The following is a 19,806-nucleotide window of genomic DNA, read 5'->3' as shown; positions in this document are numbered from 1 at the left end:
GTTACGGCATAATCCGTTCAAAGGGACCAATTCATCATGGCTGTTAGAAGGAAATATTGCTTAACAATTTTCTGTAAAGTGGAATTAAGCAGGTTACCAGTCACAATTTGTTTTTGTGACGCCATGGTAGTATTGGTAACGTCTGGTAATCATAATCTTTAACAGATGGAAAATTGCATCGTCGATCAAGATTATTTATTTGTGGTTTTACCCATATTATATATTGACATGTGTAAGTAATTACACCCAGAACTAATTATCCGATCTCCGTGAAAAAAAAATCACAGGCATATTACTCGGTGGGATTCGAACCCACGACGTTGTTCTTTAGATACTGACGGTGCTTAAACAGTTCCATGAGTTGGGATTTTAAGACTAACCCAGTAGGCCCGGCGTGGGAGGAGATTCTGCCCCCCCCCCCCCAATGGCAAACTGAGTACAAACTACTTCTGATGGCGCCCTCTTTTTAGCCATCCTCCTCAAGTCCATGGTAAATTCCCTTGTTGAGGGACAGAATCTCCGGGGAGATTTAATGGGGACACCGAACATAATAATTTAACAAGCGGTACCATGCCGTCGTTGAGCATTACGGAAAACACAAACTCGAACAATGTTTATAAATGCAAAACGAACATTTTGTTATGTCATTGAAACTCTATAGTCTATATCACCCTAACATACACAAGTACACAGGAGGGCAATGACGTACTATTGACGTCATCAGGTTTGTCATAGTAGGTTTTGAAGCATTCAGCCTCGTAATGACTTAAGTTGACATTCTCGGGACAAGCACTCCCATAATGCTTGTTCAAGTCTTGACGTCACATCGAGGATCTACAAGAAGTTTGATGGGGTCATAAATAGTTAATATTCTTAGCTTGAGGCCCCAAATGATCACAAACGGGATGAGTGCATAATCAACAGATCTGCACAAAAAAATTAATTTCTTACTTACGTCAAAAGGGTTTTGATTTGATAAAACTTAAAAAAAAAAAACTAATTAAGTTTAAAGTGATGTGGAAAACTAAGCGATAACCCGATAGGATTGGCGTTTGTCTAGCACCCTGACGTTGCAGTAGCAACCAATCGTTGCTACCTATTTCAATATGTCATCGCCTCGCTTCCATGGGCAGCACGCCGTACATACGAAACCTTTCGTCACAACGATCAGTGAGGTATAGTTCTACCTCAATGCTATGATCGAACACCGCATTAGGGGAAAGAATAAGATGGCACGGCACTACAACAAGCGAGGTTGATCTCCCCTCAACCCCCCAACCCAAACACAATGTCCCCAACCCCAGGTTCCCGAGACACAACAACGACAACATAGTCAAATATTGCTACAAAAAACGCCGACTTTGGTACACGTAGTTTAATGTGCTTTAATTAGTTTCTTACAACACGTTAAGTTCAGTTTATATTATTCATTTAAAGGCAAGGTGAAATGTCGAGGGTCAACCAATTAGAAGTTAACAACTCATAAAATTACACCAGAAGAAAATCTTAAACAATAAAAACACACAATAATAAATAAACCTTGAATAAACTCATCGAATTAGAAATAAATAAACAATGACATAATGACAAAGCTAACAGGAAAGTTGAATATAATTTTGAAGAAAACAAAACAACTGCATAATCATAATAATGTTAGTTTTAAAATTATAACTGGACTAATTAATATTCAACAATTACTTAATATTTCTACATGCTTCATAGGATATTACAATTAAGGATTTGTCAATTAATTAAAGTCGCGTCGCATGTCAAAGTTTACAACATTTCTTTTTTTTCATCATAATAAGATGACTAGTACTAAATATAACAACTTAATGATAATTGATTATTTTAAAAATTGTTTTCTGAGACTATTTCCCCCAAACCTCAGTTTGGTTACACCAATCAAGTTTTATAAATAGATTCAAATTAAGATGGCCACATCTTCAGGGAAGTCTACCCCGAACTAGAATGAACATTCCCTTGGCCCCATCGGTCTCCCAACCAATGGGATGGGTCGATGACCTTAGTAAAGTACGTTATGCAAGTGCGGTCAGGTGATGTAAAGATGGGACTAGACTGGCCTGCTGATTGGCGCAGTGCGTACACCAGCAACACACACTAATCATGTACCAATAACTCTCATGTGGTTTGCAATATGAATGTGACATACAATGTCCACCTACAAGGAAGGTTCCACCATTGTCTGTTTGATTTGGGCCAGTCTTATCCCATCTTTCATATTCCTATTCACTCATCACTACAACTGCTTTTTGACTCGAGACCAGTCGGACTTAGGGGTGGGGGAGGGGGGCTGAACTACGACTGCTTATAACAAAAAAGAGCTGTTCTATACCCCATTAAACTGGATAAACACCATATGATGGCGGGGATGAGCAAACAAGGAATCATAAGGAAACTAGAGGGCGCCCTTGAATAAGAATGGTCTTCGGACTGTGTGGAGAGGAATGCGAAGTCTGCGAGTGAACCTTAGCCAAACAGGCTCACAAAAACTGGACACAATCAATAAGAGTATGTTATAAACGCACACTGTAAACGTTAATAACAGAGGTCAATTTGCGGCGAACAGGGTTCATTCAGCATGCAATCCAAAGGGGCGTGGTCAGAGAAGGGCGGGGTGCGTTAGGTATGAATAGATGGATGGAGTGATGGTGACGTCACGATTTGGACTAAAACGGCTTGATATACAGCAGTTGGATGACACGATCTCACCTTTCTACCTAAATCGTTTGTTGAGGGCGTGCTTTTATTTGTTTGTCGTCAGTTTCTATATCATGCAATTTTGCACGTCACTCGATACTTGCCTAAAAACTAACATCAAATTTCACCCTTTTTGCAAGATACAGTTATTAAACGGCCATTATAAAATAGGTCAGATACAGTTTTAACGGTATTGTAAACATAGCCACGAGCTTGTACACTGAAACACATTTAGTTATAATTTAACGCCAAACATTGCGTTCCCTGTTAGCATAAAATAGCAAATAATAATGTTAATTTATGCAAACTTCGATACCACTAGACCACTTTAAGTGCGCCACTGTTACTACCAATGATGCTTAGGTCAAATGCAAACATGACCTGACCAGGATTCGAACCCACTCTCTGCTACTGACAACACCAGAGCTTTGGTCGGGTGTGAACTTACGGCTGAGGCAAATGGCTGAACTTGTTGCATGATTGGAATGTTGTAGTATCCATCAGAGCGACCATTTCGCAAATAATTATGTAAAATGTCCCTTAAGTTATCGATTTGTGTTATTAAGTACAATCTAATTTGTTTCTTTAAAAGATTCTATATTTACAAATCTAACATTAGGCACAATGATTTAATTGGGTGTCGAAGAAACAAGGTGTACCATTGGCCAATGCGTGCTACTCCCGCCATGTTTACTGTACTTGAAACAAGATAGTGTACAGCACTGAAGATGACGTATAAACCGACTACGAAGTTACGCAACTCTCGGTGAAGTAAGATAAGGTACAACATTTGTAATGACGGCAGAAACATCATGTTGTGCGTACTCACAAGTAAACGTAAACAACGTCGTTTACGCAGGCCCAATTATTTCTGACGATTTGATTACCCTCTGTGCATCAAATTAGTGTACGGCAGAAATAGTCGCCGAAGTGCAAGAGTGTTGCGTTCGAATCAAGTTAGGGCTAGCAACCTTGGCCTAAAGTGTTGTTGGTGTTGGGATATATAGCTGTCTTTATATAAATGGGAACATTGGTCATATATCTCTTTACACTCTTTGAATCAAGCTAAAGTACAACACTAAGAAGTTGGTGCTTTCTATAAATAATGCCTTATATAACCAGCTTTAGGCTTTTAACATTGTTTAAAAGTCAATACAGTTCAGAGTCAATAGGGGTGCTCGTTAAACAAGAACTGTGTCACTGAACATTATTTTATCACCACTTTGTCCGAATAGTAGCACTATAGTAGTTTAATCTCAGTCACGTCGTCGTCGAATTCCAGAGTGTCGTCTCGATAAATTAAAGAACATTATCACCACAGCGCCCTCTATCGATTCATACCGAGCACAACCTCTAATACCTGCCAAGAAAAAAGAAGAGGGAAAAAAACATAAGTGAGAAAAGGTTAGCTGCAGACAGGGGTTATTAATTTCTTTGCTGCGATGCAAACCTAACGGACATTGATGTATGATGGGGATGGTTTAAAGTTACGACACCTCAATTAGGAAAGCTAATTGATCCGTGGTTGTTATGGCTCCGGGAAATGAGACAATAGCAAAGTAATTGGGCAATTCATTCGGAATCATAATTGATTATTACACTAATGCCATAAGGAAGAAGGCGGAGCAGACCGGAACGATCACAGCCGGAACACGCTGCTAATCGTGGAACTGGAGACGATTAGTTGAGTCACAGACACATCTTCACTTTATTTTAATATAATTTTGTTTCAGAGTTAAATAAATTTTACACTCGTGTTGAAAAGTACTGACTGTTTTTCTCTTTCAGATCTTAGCATAGTGTTGCTTGATAGCCTAAGCATTTTATGTTTAATCTTGGTTTTTGTAAAGTACTGACTGTTCTTTTCTTTCAGGTCTTAGCATAGTGTTGCTTGATAGCCTAAGCATTTTATGTTTAATCTTGGTTTTTGAAAAGTACTGACTGTTTTTCTCTTTCAGATCTTAGCATAGTGTTGCTTGATAGTCTAAGCACTTTATGTTTAATCTTGGTTTTTGTAAAGTACTGACTGTTCTTCTCTTTCAGATCTTAGCATAGTGTTGCTTGATAGTCTAAGCATTTTATGTTTAATCTTGGTTTTTGTAAAGTACTGACTGTTCTTTTCTTTCAGGTCTTAGCATAGTGTTGCTTGATAGCCTAAGCATTTTAGTTTAATCTTGGTTTTTGAAAAGTACTGACTGTTCTTCTCTTTCAGATCTTAGCATAGTGTTGCTTGATAGTCTAAGCACTTTATGTTTAATCTTGGTTTTTGTACTCGATTGGGTGATGGGCTTGGGTGCGTCGGTCATTGTACATTTATCATTTATTCATTTTCAATTCTCAGCCAAATATTGCAGACGAGTGTTTTATGGAAATCCTTTTTTGTGTCACTCGATGAAGTTATGGACTTTGTGCGTCCCTTATTATTGCAAATTTCTTCATGACCTGGGGTCGATTTCACAAACTTAGGACTAGTCCTAACTTAGGACTAGTCCTAGGAGATATACAAATTGCATGGATAGTCCTAAGTTAGGACGAGTAACCGGTCCTAACTCGAGATAAGACTAGTCCTAACTCTTTGTGAAATGCACCCCTGGAGCCACTATAGCCACTTCATCACCATGTCTCTAGTGAGGGGAGGGGGAGGGGGACCCTGTGGATTATGTTTGCATGGATACGATCCGGTGTAAGTCTCCGAAAACACAAATCTTAATAATTACCCTTTTTCTCTCTTTAATGAAGAGAAAAGCAGGGTCAATTCCCTTACCTTCTTGTATTTTTTACTTTACTTATTTTACTTTATTTCTATTTTTGTCCAAAAAGGGGGAGGGGGGAGCTACCCACCTCATATACTTGCTCTTGAAGATCATGCGGCAACCTGGCTACCTCAGTGTCAAGGAAACACTCTGACGTCATCGATCCTCTCTGTAAAGATGCGCATAAACAAACACAATGAACAATGATCCGTCTCTACATACAAAAGACATTTTAGATTAAAATCTGACGTCATTTATCCCTCAGACCCTGATAGAACATGACATGTGTTTAAAAAACAAAAACAAGTCATGTTTAGCTGGAACAGAACAAACGCGTTCACATTTTTTTCGTCAGAGTGTTTGTGATGGAAGAGGGGAATTTTCGTCAGTGTCCCCAATAATCGTTGGCAGTGCCATAATGGTCAAGCTACATTTTTTCCCTATTTGGGCAATTCTGGCCGAGTTTCCTTCAGCCTTTTTTCTTAAAAAAAACCCAAACATTTCAGTGCCTTGTTAAAAATGTAGTTTACGAGATTGTTATTTTAATAAAGTAAAAAATTACACAATTTAAAAAAACATCAAAATTAAAACATTTGGAAATTTCCAATTTCCCAATTTCCCAGAATGTATCAATACTATACAACAATATCGTGCAGGAGAATAATAAAACTCCAACCACACATTAAAGTCTGACTGAAAATACAACACTGCAAAATCTGGGGTGTTTAAAACTGACATCATGGGTGTCGTCACAGAGATACCGAAAAAGAATTACAAATTAACACCAGAGGTGTTGATTTAACACCAATGTAATTTCTTTGGCAGAAATTGTATTTATTTTTTACACCTCATTATTTGTTATTCTTATGTGACACCTATTCTTAAGAGTTGCGTTATGTCATTAAAAAAAACAAAAAAAAACGGGGATATCACATTGAAAAGGGGGATATTACCCATAAAATAAACATACAAAAATACTGAGGAATTTGATAAATTTGGTGTGGATTTCACTGACAACTTTCATTAATTTTGGTTTTCATATTTAAAACAAAAAGTGAATCTTACATCGTTAGATTCGTCAAGTTCCCTGTCGTCTCGCCATGCATAGTTTGCGGATCTTTTACCACCTGAAAGAGAAGAAAACATTCAGAACAAATGATTGAAAACTCAAGATTTGTGCATCAAAATACTCGACTTGTTTTGTCCTGTCTTTTCCCTATGGATTGTTTACAAACTAATTACCGTCACTAATTACCGAGTTGGATTGTTTAACTGACTGACACACAAATAATAACATTCTGGAATTGGGGTAGAGTCTGGCGACTTCGCTCATAGACTCGAATTCAGCTTTGAGCTTAAAGCGAATTTGTTTCTTTTAGTTAAAAATCATTGTTTTCGATAGCAGCATTCGATCTAGTATAAAGCATTTTGAGAAACATTTCAATTGGACCTAACGTGATTATGTAACAATATTTCGGTTTTGATGCCCCATATACTCAAATCTGAGAGGCGTTTCAAGTCATTTAAATGTTTCTTATTGTGCAATCATTTAGAGAATCCAGCGAGGACTTCGCTCCGGATTGTTAGCGATATCTAAAAAACGCGACCATGAAATTTAATGGATACTGAATAAACGCAATGTTTTAACAAATAAACAAATAAACAAAATAAGAGTTAGCAACCGAAAACATCAACTTATAAACTGTTGCAAAATATAACCAATGCTCGCCGATTACGTCCCCTTCGAATGTTTTGTTTTTATTAATTTGTTCCACCGAGGTCTACTAGCGATATTAAGCGGATGGGTATGAGTATACAGTTCAAGTGTAATATAGCTGATGATATCCATTACCAGCTCAAATAAAAAAACAAATAAGACAGTTTTTGGACTTTGCGTTTATTCCCCCGTAAACGTGTAACTACAACCTTTTCTTTTATTGCTTTATGAAAGCAAACACTGGTCACAGTATACGTTTTTATAGAGATCTCTGGTTAAAGTATTTTAAACATTAGAGTGATAATTCCGTGTTGCCAGTTTGCCAATCTTGAAGACGATGCCCCCTCCCCACCAGGCACTTCAGGGGCCCTTATAAGATGCTACACAGGCAGGGTCGTGTGTGCATGCATCTCGGTAAGCAATTTATTATACAGGCTTAACACCATATGCTTTTATTTGTAAATGGATGGGTTCCGGGTTTTTCAATCTATGGAAGGTTTTACAAACATAACGTATCATGATACACTGGACGATGGTTTCGAGTGAACCACAAATAACCTTGATATTTTTCACCGATATCTTTACAACCGGTTGTTCATTTCCATAAAATGAGCATTTCAAATAATTATTCTACAATAGATGGAATGCAATACGCGTCATTGACCGCCATCTTTGATGTAAAACAATGAATAAATGTGCACGCATATACGAGATGGGCACGACTCTCAGCTAGCCAATGGTAGCTCTATACGCGTGCACAATTCATCAAAGATGGCGGCCAATGACATCTATTGCAAACCATCTATAATTATTATTATGTGAAGTAATAATAATGGATATTAACATCTTAATACATAGCTCAAAAATGCCATACAAGATACCAAAGGCGCTTCACAGAATCGCAACAAGAAGTTGACACAAAATTTATTTCGCATTGCAGGAAGAAGAATTTCACTTTTCTTTTACATCATTGTGACCAATTAATACAAATAAATGAAATGAATGAATAATTGCGGAAACAGGTGGAATTTGACGGACGCGCTTAACCTTGTATCACATCGCCTCACCCTATTAAAGTTAGGGCCTCCTCAAATTATCTCAACTCCTTTGAATGATGCAGCACCGGTAGTGAAATGGGCGCACACGTTGCTAATCAAAAACATCATTAATCGTTACCTTGTAGTCCAAGAAACTTTTCAAAACTTCTCAGACTTCTTTTGAAATTGTAGCTTTTATGGTTTCTAATGAATGCGTTTTCATTTCTATCCAATCGAGCTATGATGCTTCAGGGATTGTTGTCCTCGTTGCGTGTCTCATGCAATTAAAACTATGGAAACATAACTAGTTTGTCTTTGAGAATTCCACTTTCTCTCCCAAGTAAAGGAAAAAAACTCTGAAAAACATTCGGTTGTTATTAATCTTTCGAGTAAACTATATAAGTGCAATTTGTGGCGCAATTGACGTCGTTAATATCTAAATTTACAGCAACATTACAGAAACATTTTCTCTTTGATTGGTTGGGTGTTGTTGAATTACGCTTTGGGAGTACAAGAAAGTATAGCGCTCGACGATGGGCCAAAATAACTTCAACTCCGAGTGGAAAAATAAAGAGAATGATTTGCAGCTGAGTCATTTTTTTAGGAATCAATCTCCATTAAGAACTAGCCTTTACTCTAATCATGACAAGCTTTTATCCACTTTAAATCACAAGACATCAAACTATTATTCCACAGCATCGTTAGAGATAATCAGAGTTGACAGTGAATACGACCTGGAACGATTCATTCATTAATGCGCATCGCAGGGCCGCGTTGTGTAACACAATTCATGACTTCCAGAGAAAGAGATTCTGTGGTGTCAAAAGGTTTCCCCCTTTTAAAAATAATCATCTGATTTGTGTGTTTTAGTCATAATAATAAAATACATTTATAGAGTGCTATATGAAGAGCAAAGCGTCTAACAATAATAACTGAATTAAATAAAAAGAAATGAAGAAAATGCATCGAAACAAACACATCGTAAGCTGTGAAATAGGTGAGGTTTTGAGTTGGCACTTAACGGTCGCAGAAGATGCAGCTTCCCTGATAGAACACAGCAGCTTGTTCCATAATTTAAAGACAGCAACGAATGAACTGCCCTACTCGGAGCACGGAAAAATTATCCGTGTTACCCAAGAAGAAGAACGACGCCCCCTGCAACCTCCAGGCCTCTCTGTATTATAGGCGAGATTGTTAGAAGTGTATCTTGGAGGTTGCTGTTGGAGGTTGTGAACAGGAGAATTGCTAACTTGATTTATAGGTACATTTCTGATTATAATTTACCCCTCATTCAAATAATGTAATTATCAGGTGTTTATTTGTGTTTAGCTTTAAGGCAATAGTATTAATCTATCGGTATGTCTGCTGAGATGAAGATATATTAGATCGCTCTTGAACTGGTGTTTGTGTAGTAGACGTTAAGATAGGCGAAGATGTCTCTTGACTTTAATTCGCGTGACTGGGAAGGATTAAGAAACATTATATTTTGTGGGATAATCTTTCTTGACCCAAGACTTAATAGGTATAAATCATCAGTGGTTTATAGAAGAGTGAAATATATTATACCATCTATTTATTTTGTATCAACTTAGTTTGTCACGTTTCGGGAAAAAAAAAAAACACTGACAAATTTGCTTTGCAATTTGTTGAGGACTTGCACGCACACGTCCTTTGTTAACCATCATGGCCATTTTGTTTGTCGCCACAACTTTGTCAAGGAACGTTTCATCAACTAATTTTACGAAAATATTGATGTAGTGTTAATTTCAAAACGAACTGCTTCTCCCGCCCCGTCAATGTCAAGTTTTGATTTTGGAGGATATCCTTTGTGTCGTTTCCTTGCAAGGTCTCTTGTGTAAGCCCAAGACTATTGTATCCAAAAAAGCATGAAATGTCACCGATTAACGGAAGTGTTCTGTAAACGATTACTTAACACATTGGCTTCCGCCTTGTGAGTAGTCTACCTTAAGGTTGTCCTTAAAGAAAGTTCGCGGTGCACAATAGGGTGGTGAGAAAATGCAATTTCTGTTGAGTGGTTTGACGAACGGGAAAAATACCCGGACGTCCTTAATTAATTTGACGTGATATAATTACATTACACCAGACTAATTCCTTAACACCAACACACCCACGCGCGTGCCGACAACGTTTTTATTGTGCGCGTTTTTTTTTTACGCGCCAATATTTTGTTCCTGAGGGTCAGTTTGCAAACAAATTGAACCCCAGTAGCATGATCACACTTCAAGCTCTGCAAGACGAGACAAGCGTAAGAATTCGTTTTGTAACTCTCACACACGTCGATGATTTGCTCCCCCGCCCCCTCCCCCAACGGGAAGGAAAGTAAGTGTGTGTACTTGAACCTGTATCCACAATAGCATGTGGGAAAAGGAATGTAATATAAACTTGTCAGAAGAAAACCAAATCCACAGAACTCGGTGCGTATTCGTACATCTTGTCCTGCCTGTAGGGATAAAACATATTCTGTTTTTAGAGACCAAAGTGGCAGCTGGTAAGAAGAGGTTTCGATTTCCCCCTCCTACTAAGTCCCATCTCCCCCCGTAAGAGGGGTTACTGCTTCCGCTTCCGTTGGGTACAATTTGGGGGAAATCCCGGCCTAGTCGGAGCATCTGCCCGCATTAAATCCCACTGGACAACTTGGGACGTTCAAACGCGCGGCTGATTGAGAAAGAGCAGACAGTACCAGATGTCATTAAGTTTATTTTTACTAACAAAATATTTCATGGCGAATATGAGTTACTTTATAATGAGACAGGATCAATGTTTAGGCCCACCTCTTGGCTTAAAGGGCACACGGAAGCCATTTGTATTAGGCAGAGTCGATTTGTATGATAGACCTACACGCAAATACTGCCTGAAATTATTTTTTTCTTTAACATCCCCAGACAACTTATCTCTAAAATTGGCATACAAGTCCTCTTCTTTACAAATGTAGTTTTTGTCCCTCTTGTGTTTGAACCTAACCTTTTGGCATTTATATTATGTTGTTCTGTACTTTCCAGCTTGGGACCTTTACCCAGTTGGTATCCTATTGTCAGTTTATAGATCCCGAGTATGATTGAGTATACCAAACCAACATCCCCGGGGGAAGAAAGACAAAAAAAAAGAAAAAGGGATTTAAGAAAAAACTTAATTCGTTTGCTTTTATCTGGAGCTTATGTCGTGAAATCGGCACCGGTATTAATCCCTGTTAGGAACGCGTTTACTATTAAGAGGAACGCGTTTACTAGGAACGCGTTTACTAGAGGAATGCGTTTACTAGGAACGCGTTTACTAGATGAATGCGTTTACTAGGAACGCGTTTACTAGAGGAATGCGTTTACTAGGAACGCGTTTACTAGAGGAATGCGTTTACTGGGAACGCGTTTACTAGAGGAACGCGTTTACTAGGAATGCGTTTACTAGAGGAATGCGTTTACTAGGAACGCGTTTACTAGACAACTGCGTTCGAGGTCGCTGTTTATCTGAATCATGAACGACCTGTCAAGATTCTACAACCCAACATCATTTGATAATAAAGTTATATACACAACCTCACCAGGATACTCAAAATAACAGAGACTTCTCCAAAAAGTAACGTTAATGAAAAGCCTTGAGCTATTTCCACCCCCTTATAATTTGAGAATTGATTTTGATGAAAGTGGTGTGAAGTTTGAATGAATGAGCGGGCCGAGCTTAGAGATAACCCTACGTCACTTTGATGCCAATCAAAACCTGTTATAACGATGGCTTTACTAAGTCAACCATTTGCCACACGTATTTGCCACATTATTAAAATGTCAATGTTGTTTAATACGAGATCCGGGCTTAATCAATTTGTGTTTGTTGCAAATTTTAGCTTCAAGCGGGAGCTATATAACCACCCACCCCCAAATCAAGTGGATTCCCCCATTTATTGGGCATGTTAGCGAGACATGTCTTAGATGAAACAGAAGTCCGTAGAGCAGTATTATCTCAGAACATGCACTGAGATAAACTTCATGCCCGAGGAAATAATGTACTGTCAATTTCAAATATCAAACAGTATTCAGATGACCGTGTTAAAATGATGTGCTATCAATTTTCCAACATCTAAATTTTGCAAGAACATAATCAAACTTGCGAACGAGTGATTTAGCACGTACGCCGGAACTTTGATGTCTCAGCGACTGAAGATAAGACATTGATCAACGCTTTCTGCTTAACGACTACAAGGTTATTGCTTAGTTTACGCAAGACTGCGTCAAGGAATAACCGTAATAAAATAAAAAAGAGAGTTGTTCGTTGGATTCAAACACTGATCATGTGCATTGAAGTTGTAATGAAAGTTTGCATATAGCTTAGACGTGGTGGAAATATTGGAAATAAATTAAATAATAAATAAATCAACAAATTGTTCTGTTTGTGGAAAATGATTTAGGATGCTTCGTTGGGTCCACACTGACCAAATAATATTACTCTGGTGGTATTTCGCCCTCCGTGTTTCAGGTCTTTAAAAAGAAGACATTAAAAAACTGTTAAACCACTAGGAAAACTACACCAGGAAAATCTCATTTCAAAAAGGCGGTCGTGTTTTTTTTTTAGATTTCGACGAAAATCTGGAGTGAATAAGTCCACGCAGGAAGCCTGAAAGGAAAACACAAACTCTAAGAGACGTCACCGGTAGGCCCTAACGCTTCTTGCAAATTTTTGGGGCTAAAAAGGAATATTTCTGGCAAAACCGCGACGCAGTTATTCGAAGTAAAATGTTTCTCAGAAGGCATTATACTATCCAAAGCTTCAGTACCTCTTACCACCTAAGCTTTTATTTGCATATTTTCATAGTCATTACCAAACATACAGATCCTTTAAAGAATATGATCTGTAATAAACCCTACCCTAGGTCGTCTGACATTAATGAAGTACGCATATCTCTGTTTCTCACATTGAATCATGTCAGGATATCGACTTCCAGCTTCTCGAATACATTGCTTCAAATCACACGTAACTTCACGCGGTTTGATACTGAAGGGCGAGATTTACACGCCCTTCAAGAAGCTTGATGACTAAATGGTACTGCGAGAATTCCCTATCATCAAGGTCATAGACTTAATGTACTATCATCACCTACACATCTGAAATAAATGTATAAAGACTGATATTTTACTCCGCAAACCTACCTCTTCTGCGGCAGAATCTGCAAGCTGCCGTACTAACGTCTACACAGTTCAGTGTGGCGCAGCTGGTGGCTAAGAAGAAAATAACAACAAAAATTGCAAAACTGTTAAAACAATTCATCCTTTGTATTTCCAGAATCTGCTTAAAATATTAATATCGTTTATTTCGATTCTGCTTTCTAAGTAAATCATTATGAGTAGCACAAAACCCGAGCTTTAAACTATACACTAATAACTTATTAATGTTAAGCGTAAGTTAAAAAAAAACAAAACATTTTTTTTTCTTTTCTTTTTTTCAAGAAGATACGCTAAGAAATAATAAACATGGACAGACACCTAGCACTAAGATAAATCACACCGGTGCTTTATAATGTGGTAGTTGCAAAAAATCAAAAATATCTTTTCTTTTTTTTGCGCAAGTTAGGCCTGTCTGAAGCTATAAATTAAAGTTTTAATGATTGCTATAATTTGTCACTGTCATTTATATGAGCTACGAATTTTGATTACAGTTAAAACAAACGTTTAACAATAATTTAGACAGTGTAGTGATTTATCCGACCTTATCAATGAACTGCCATTTTTCCAAACGAGGTTTTTACTATCAAAATGTGTACGTCAGCAGGTTAGTGAGATTTGATCTGTTTCATTGGCAACGAAAATTTGAATCTTTTCAGCCAATGACTTTCAACAACTCTATACCAGATGGGACTTGTACAGGAAGTGACGCCAGAATTAAATGAGTTTTCACCAAGTGCTAAAACAACTTAATACATTTTTGATCAACATGTTTAGAAAATAATAGATTTTAAATTTGCATCGGGGACGATAAAGAACTTTTTTTAATTTTATTTACCTTTTACTGACCCCAAACTAATATTGTGTAGAAAATGTGTTCTTATAGCCCTTCTTATGATACTTTGATATCGTATCAGATGTCTATAACAAAGACTGCTATAAATACGTGTAATGTCTTAGTTTATTTTAATATATATGAAGAATCTGGAGACCTTTAACAGGCGTCAAAAAGAAGTCTGGAGTCATGTTGCTTTTGCCATTTACAACAATCTGTTTAGACAATGGGACTAGTGTACACTCCCGATGCAGTGATTAAGAAAGACAAAATGAAGCAAAAATTATACCAGACTAAATAGACTATTAACTATAGTCTACTTATTAGTCCACTTATTTCTAGACTTTAATTCCACATCTGCCAGTTAAATAGATAGTTGGCGACATGCCATGATAGTACGAATGGCAACTTGTCTACTTGCTTCTCGATTAAAACTCAATAACCTTAACCAAATAGCGGCGTTATAATAACACCGATGGACTGGTGACATGTCTATAACAGTGATTTCTTATTCTCTCAAAGATTTTCTCAACAATATCTTTGCGACAAGATCAGACAGACGGATGGGTGACTTGTCTATTATATGCCGCAATAAAAGAACGGAACCACAGTTTCCGGACAGAGACTGCGTATATAGTTTATAATGAATTAGCGGTCTTAGAAAGCAACAGGATTGCTGACTTCGAAAGATAGAGGGAAGTCAAAACATGCCGATTGAAAGAAGAAATCATCCGATTTAATTCGGAAAAGGCCTTGATTGAAAAGATGCTTATAACTCTATGCATTGATTGCATTGGGCGTTAAGGATTTCATATCAATTTCAGAAAGTGTAGTGGGCTGTGATAAACTGTTGAAGAGTTTTGTTTCGTAAGATCAAACCAGGTCGAAGTATCGTGTTTTGTTATAAAGTTTTTTTTTTTAGGAATGGCAACACATTTTCAATTGCAGCATCGGCATTGTTTGCCAGGTATTCAAAATCCACTTCTGATTTCTATTAAGACGGGGGCACTTGTTTGAAAGGGGTGTCGTGACTGGCATGAAAAATGTTCAACACTCCCGATTCCCCCACACATCTGCAAACTTTATCAGTGACATTTTCATCACAAAGGGTATTGTTTGCTCTTTCAAAGTCACAGAATTTCTCCGTCTGAGACTCGTGTGAAAGAAAGATTGTACTTTGCCACATTGTTCAATGTATTTCACTTGAAAACACTACATGAAGCTAAAAGAGAGTTAAAAAAGGGAAAAACCTTTCTACACCAACCGGTTTTTACTGGCTGGTGGGTACACAACATTGGATCTAAGATTGTGTTACAAATGTTATGCTTTTTGTACCAAATAGAGCAAAAAATCAGCAAACTTTTGGCAACAGTGACAACTCGTCCACATTGCTCATGGATTGATTCAAAAGAAAGAACGTACGCCATAGCATCAAGTTTCACCACAAGTATACCCTGGTATAAATGGGTACCTGCGAGGGTAGAGGTTGATGTTGTGTATGAAAAGCCTTTAGAGCGTCACGGCTAGCCAGTGCCGCTTTCTTCCCAGGAAGTTGATCAAGATTAGAGTAATGTTATGGCCAAATGACCAGGTCATTATAGTGTAAAGCACATAAACGAGAATAAATTATAAATCTGTTGCAACAGGTCAACCATACCATTGTTTTACCTTTCAAAGAAAGTATGCATGCATGGTAGCGGTATTTGTGATGTCAACTTTGCCGTACTATAGCTTGATTCGGAGAGAGTATACGCACGACAATAGCAACATGTTTTTCACCACGAATGCTGTGACCATTTCACCAGGTTGAAACATTACCGATTATGTACCATAATTAATTCACCAAAGTTAAGTATGCATATACATAAGCAGCACATCTGTCAACGTTGTACCTTCTCTTGATGAAAAGAGATTAGACCACACCGTTTTTCAAAAATTTTATTGTTGCAATGGTAAGATTAAAATAAAATTCGTTATCCACATTCTACTTCAACAGAGGCCAGTGATTTTAGCGTCAGGGCCAGACAATACCAAGTCCGGTGGTCTCGTTCTTTAACAAAAATAACACCTCACTGCATTTTCAATTTCAAATGATCAATACCAAAACCTAATGAATTCTTTTTTAGCGATAAACAATTTGAGTTCATCAGAAGAAGGGGTTGTTCTATTATATTACTTCTTGTTCCAAAAACATCTCAAATGTGAAACTGTGTATAGTGTTCTTCTACACGCCCATGTCTCACAAATTCTGTGCTTTTAGATGCTTTCAAATATTTGAGTGAGAAATTACTTCTTTCTAAAAAAAAAATTACTTCAGAGGAACCCGTATACTATCAACAGCTTCCCCCGTTGCATGTTACCAAGTAAGTTTTTATGCTAACAATTAGTTTGAGTATTCACGCCAATAGAGCCCAGTGCATTTAAAACTATTCAAGTGCAACCAGACCGACAAATTTAAAACCAAGTAACCATCAGATCACCTCCCCCTATTGCTGCATTGTCCCACTTTCCATTGATTAGAACACACAATTATCTTACAACATTTTAAACTGTAAAAGACTGATGAAATATAAGACATATAAGACATATTTAGGGAACAAACGCGGGGAACTTTAGCTTCAAGACAGTTATCTAACCCCGTAATAAATCCACCCCACTGAAAACAAAATATTTCCTTCGGTCTTACGCTTTTTCTTCTTAAAAATGATTGATAAAAACTACAACATGGTGGATCTTTAATGAATTGGTAAGAAAACAAATCGTGAAGATCACAGATTTACAAAAAACTTACACGGTCTAATTAATGATGATGATGATAGTAGAAATGTCATGTTTGTTTTGTGACAACAAAAACTAGTTTACCGTTTTGAGTTTATCGCCCAGTGAGCGTTTATTCATTTTTATTTTGAATCGATGTCATGCAAAATGTGTAATCGAACTTTCACCTTTATTTTCTCGTGACCCAGATGGCTGATGGATTTCAAACTTCTATAGGTTTGTCAGTTTGTTTATATCTTGAAGTACATAAAGTTCTTACAGTGCCAGCTTACTGTTTTGTACTGCAACCAATTCTTGGTTCGTATACTCCTATTGATTAAAATTGACTCGGCCTATCGGAAACCTTTTGGAAAAAAATGGAATAAATAATATTGCTTACCATTTGTTGTTGATGTGTTTATTATGAGAATTGTGGTCAAAACAAACAACATGACGACCCATAGTGAAGGCAAACTCATTCTGTAGTAGCCCATAGTTACCACAACACACTGTACACGTTTCAGTCGCCTCGCCTTTCCCGCCAAAAAAACACACCCCAAAGTAATCGCCCGTCTCCCTCAGGTGAATCTTGGCTGTGCTCCGAGGTTTTGGTTTTGCAAATCCACTAGATCTGATGTGAAACAAACGCGAACTTATTTCATACGGGGACTAAATAGCTGGCGAAACTGATGAAATGCCAGCCAAGCGCGCTCTTTATATGTGGAGTTTAGATCACGTGATATCGAACTGAACGGTTGAATATAAAGCCATTGAATTAATTATTCACCTCGAAAAAGACCACGTTGGAGTGAAAGTCTGTGATTTAGCTTTTAGCTTCACCGACCGGATGCCCCAATAATGACCTTGAATGAATCGAGACCAGGCACAATATTGAGTGGCAGATTGAATAATTAAAATCATATTAAATGGTTAAATCAAAATGTGTTTGTTAAAAATATTCGGAGAATTTGATATGCAGACGCGAATCCATTTTGATTTTTTTTATGTCAACTATTATGTTATTTTATTGAACTTCGTTTGTACTTTTCCCTTCCCCTTCTTATCTCCGATTGTTTTCTTCCTTGAAGTTAGTCCAAAATTGTAAAAAAAATCAAAGAAATTTGAAATTATAGTTACTGATTGACCAAATCTAATAAAAATGATGTTGTGTGATGATCAAGGTTGGGTCAGTGGTTTCGATATCTGCCTTTCATATCTGTGGACCTCGGTTTGAATCCCACTTCAGTCTGCAACCTTGTATAAGGATTAGGTCTCCAATCCTAACCTGTAGAGTCTCCCCCCCCATTGGGGGTTCCGCCCCCCCCCAACATCAATTATGTGCGAGTTCGATTTGGGCTTTTTTCCTTCTGTCGACTATGGCCATCGAAAATAACGAGAGTTGTCAAATGTAACTATTTTTTATTTTAATTGTCCATAGAATGATTTGTTGTCGAGTACACTTCTTCAGACGGACATTTGTCTATGAAACTCACAAAACAACTTTAAGAAATAAATTGCTCATTTTGTTTAAGTACCTGATAATTACGATAATTGCTGTGAATTGTCTCCATCCAAGAAAGAATATCTTCCCCAGGAAAGGTTAATGACCAGAAGTTTCAGTCCTAGCAGAGTCGTTCTCTCAGGCTAAACGATAATTTTAACTAAACGGGAAAATTGATATTTCATTAGTGTGTATAATAATACTAAAATTCAATTGAGAATAATTATAGTGTTATCTATTTAAAATGAGTCTCATTTATATCGAAGATAAGATACTGTTGACAGTGATGGGTGCAGAGTAATTTGAAAGTTTGGCTTCAAGACAGTGGACACTAAATGTAATTGTCAAAGACCAGTCTTCTCACTTGGTGTATCTCAACATATAAAATAACAAACCTGTGAAAATTTGAGCTCGACTGGTCTTCGGAGTTGCAAGATAACTATGAAAGAAAAAATACCCCTGTCACACGAAGTTGTGTGCTTTCGGATGCTTGATTTCAAGACCTAAAAATATAAATCTGAGGTCTCGAAATCAGATTCGTGGAAAATTACTTCTATCTCGAAAACTACGTCACTTCAGAGGGAGCCGTTTCTCACAATGTTTTATACTATCAACCTCTCCCCATTACTCGTCACCAAGTAAGGTTTAATTCTAATATGTTGAGTAATTACCAATAGTGTCCAATGCCTTTAAGGGAAAGTTATCAATAGGATGCGATAAAATGGCAAAGCAAATTGCAGAGCGGCAATTGTCGCTTATTTTATTCCTACATTTCACACACCATAATACAACGCTATTGCGCTCCTGCAGTGATCGGAATTGTGGTTTTTTATTTCTTAAAATGACGAGCGAAATAAATCCTTATTGAGCGACAATTCGGATATGCCTGAATTCATGGTTTTGCAGATCAACGAATTATTCCAGAGTTTACTCCCAACTGACTGGACATTTGATATCCTCGCTGTGCCACTCGGCCGTTCATAGACGATAGACTACGGTCGGGGGTTGCGTCCCCTCTGGACCCGCTTAATGGAACGGCTAGTCCCCACTGCGACTCTCGTTATGGTGTGAACTACCGTAGTCTTGTTTCGGTGCTGTAATAATGTTTTTTTCTTCACCTTGATGCTAGTGTACATGTTTTTGTGCTGTAGTCTTGACCCGTGGGGACGTGTTTTTCTCCTTTATTCATTGGAACGCAATCGAGCGCGATGAAATGAATCGGTTTATTCAAAATTTGAGCGGGCGGCAGGAAACTTCAAATGTCATGTTCGAGCTCAAAGATTTGTCATCCAAGGGTGTATTGGCCCCAAAAACTTC

At 37.6% G+C, this 19,806-nt stretch overlaps 1 protein-coding gene across 1 annotated transcript; it reads right to left on the bottom strand.

Annotated features, from left to right (window-relative positions):
* Positions 1 to 1,373: 1,373 nt before the first annotated feature.
* On the bottom strand, positions 1,374 to 17,662 carry LOC139937288 (uncharacterized). The gene is made up of 5 exons (XM_071932391.1): positions 17,389 to 17,662; positions 13,385 to 13,453; positions 6,540 to 6,601; positions 5,563 to 5,643; positions 1,374 to 4,081 (listed from the first exon to the last, which is right to left on the bottom strand). The coding sequence occupies exons 1-5, from the start codon at positions 17,480 to 17,482 to the stop codon at positions 4,049 to 4,051; spliced, it is 339 nt and encodes a 112-aa protein (XP_071788492.1). The 5' UTR covers positions 17,483 to 17,662; the 3' UTR covers positions 1,374 to 4,048.
* Positions 17,663 to 19,806: the final 2,144 nt, after the last annotated feature.

This window comes from Asterias amurensis, chromosome 5 (assembly GCF_032118995.1).
Source record: "Asterias amurensis chromosome 5, ASM3211899v1".
In the NCBI taxonomy this organism is placed as follows: domain Eukaryota; kingdom Metazoa; phylum Echinodermata; class Asteroidea; order Forcipulatida; family Asteriidae; genus Asterias; species Asterias amurensis.
Note: the sequence above shows the minus strand (reverse complement) of the source record. Positions and strands in the feature narration are given on the sequence as shown.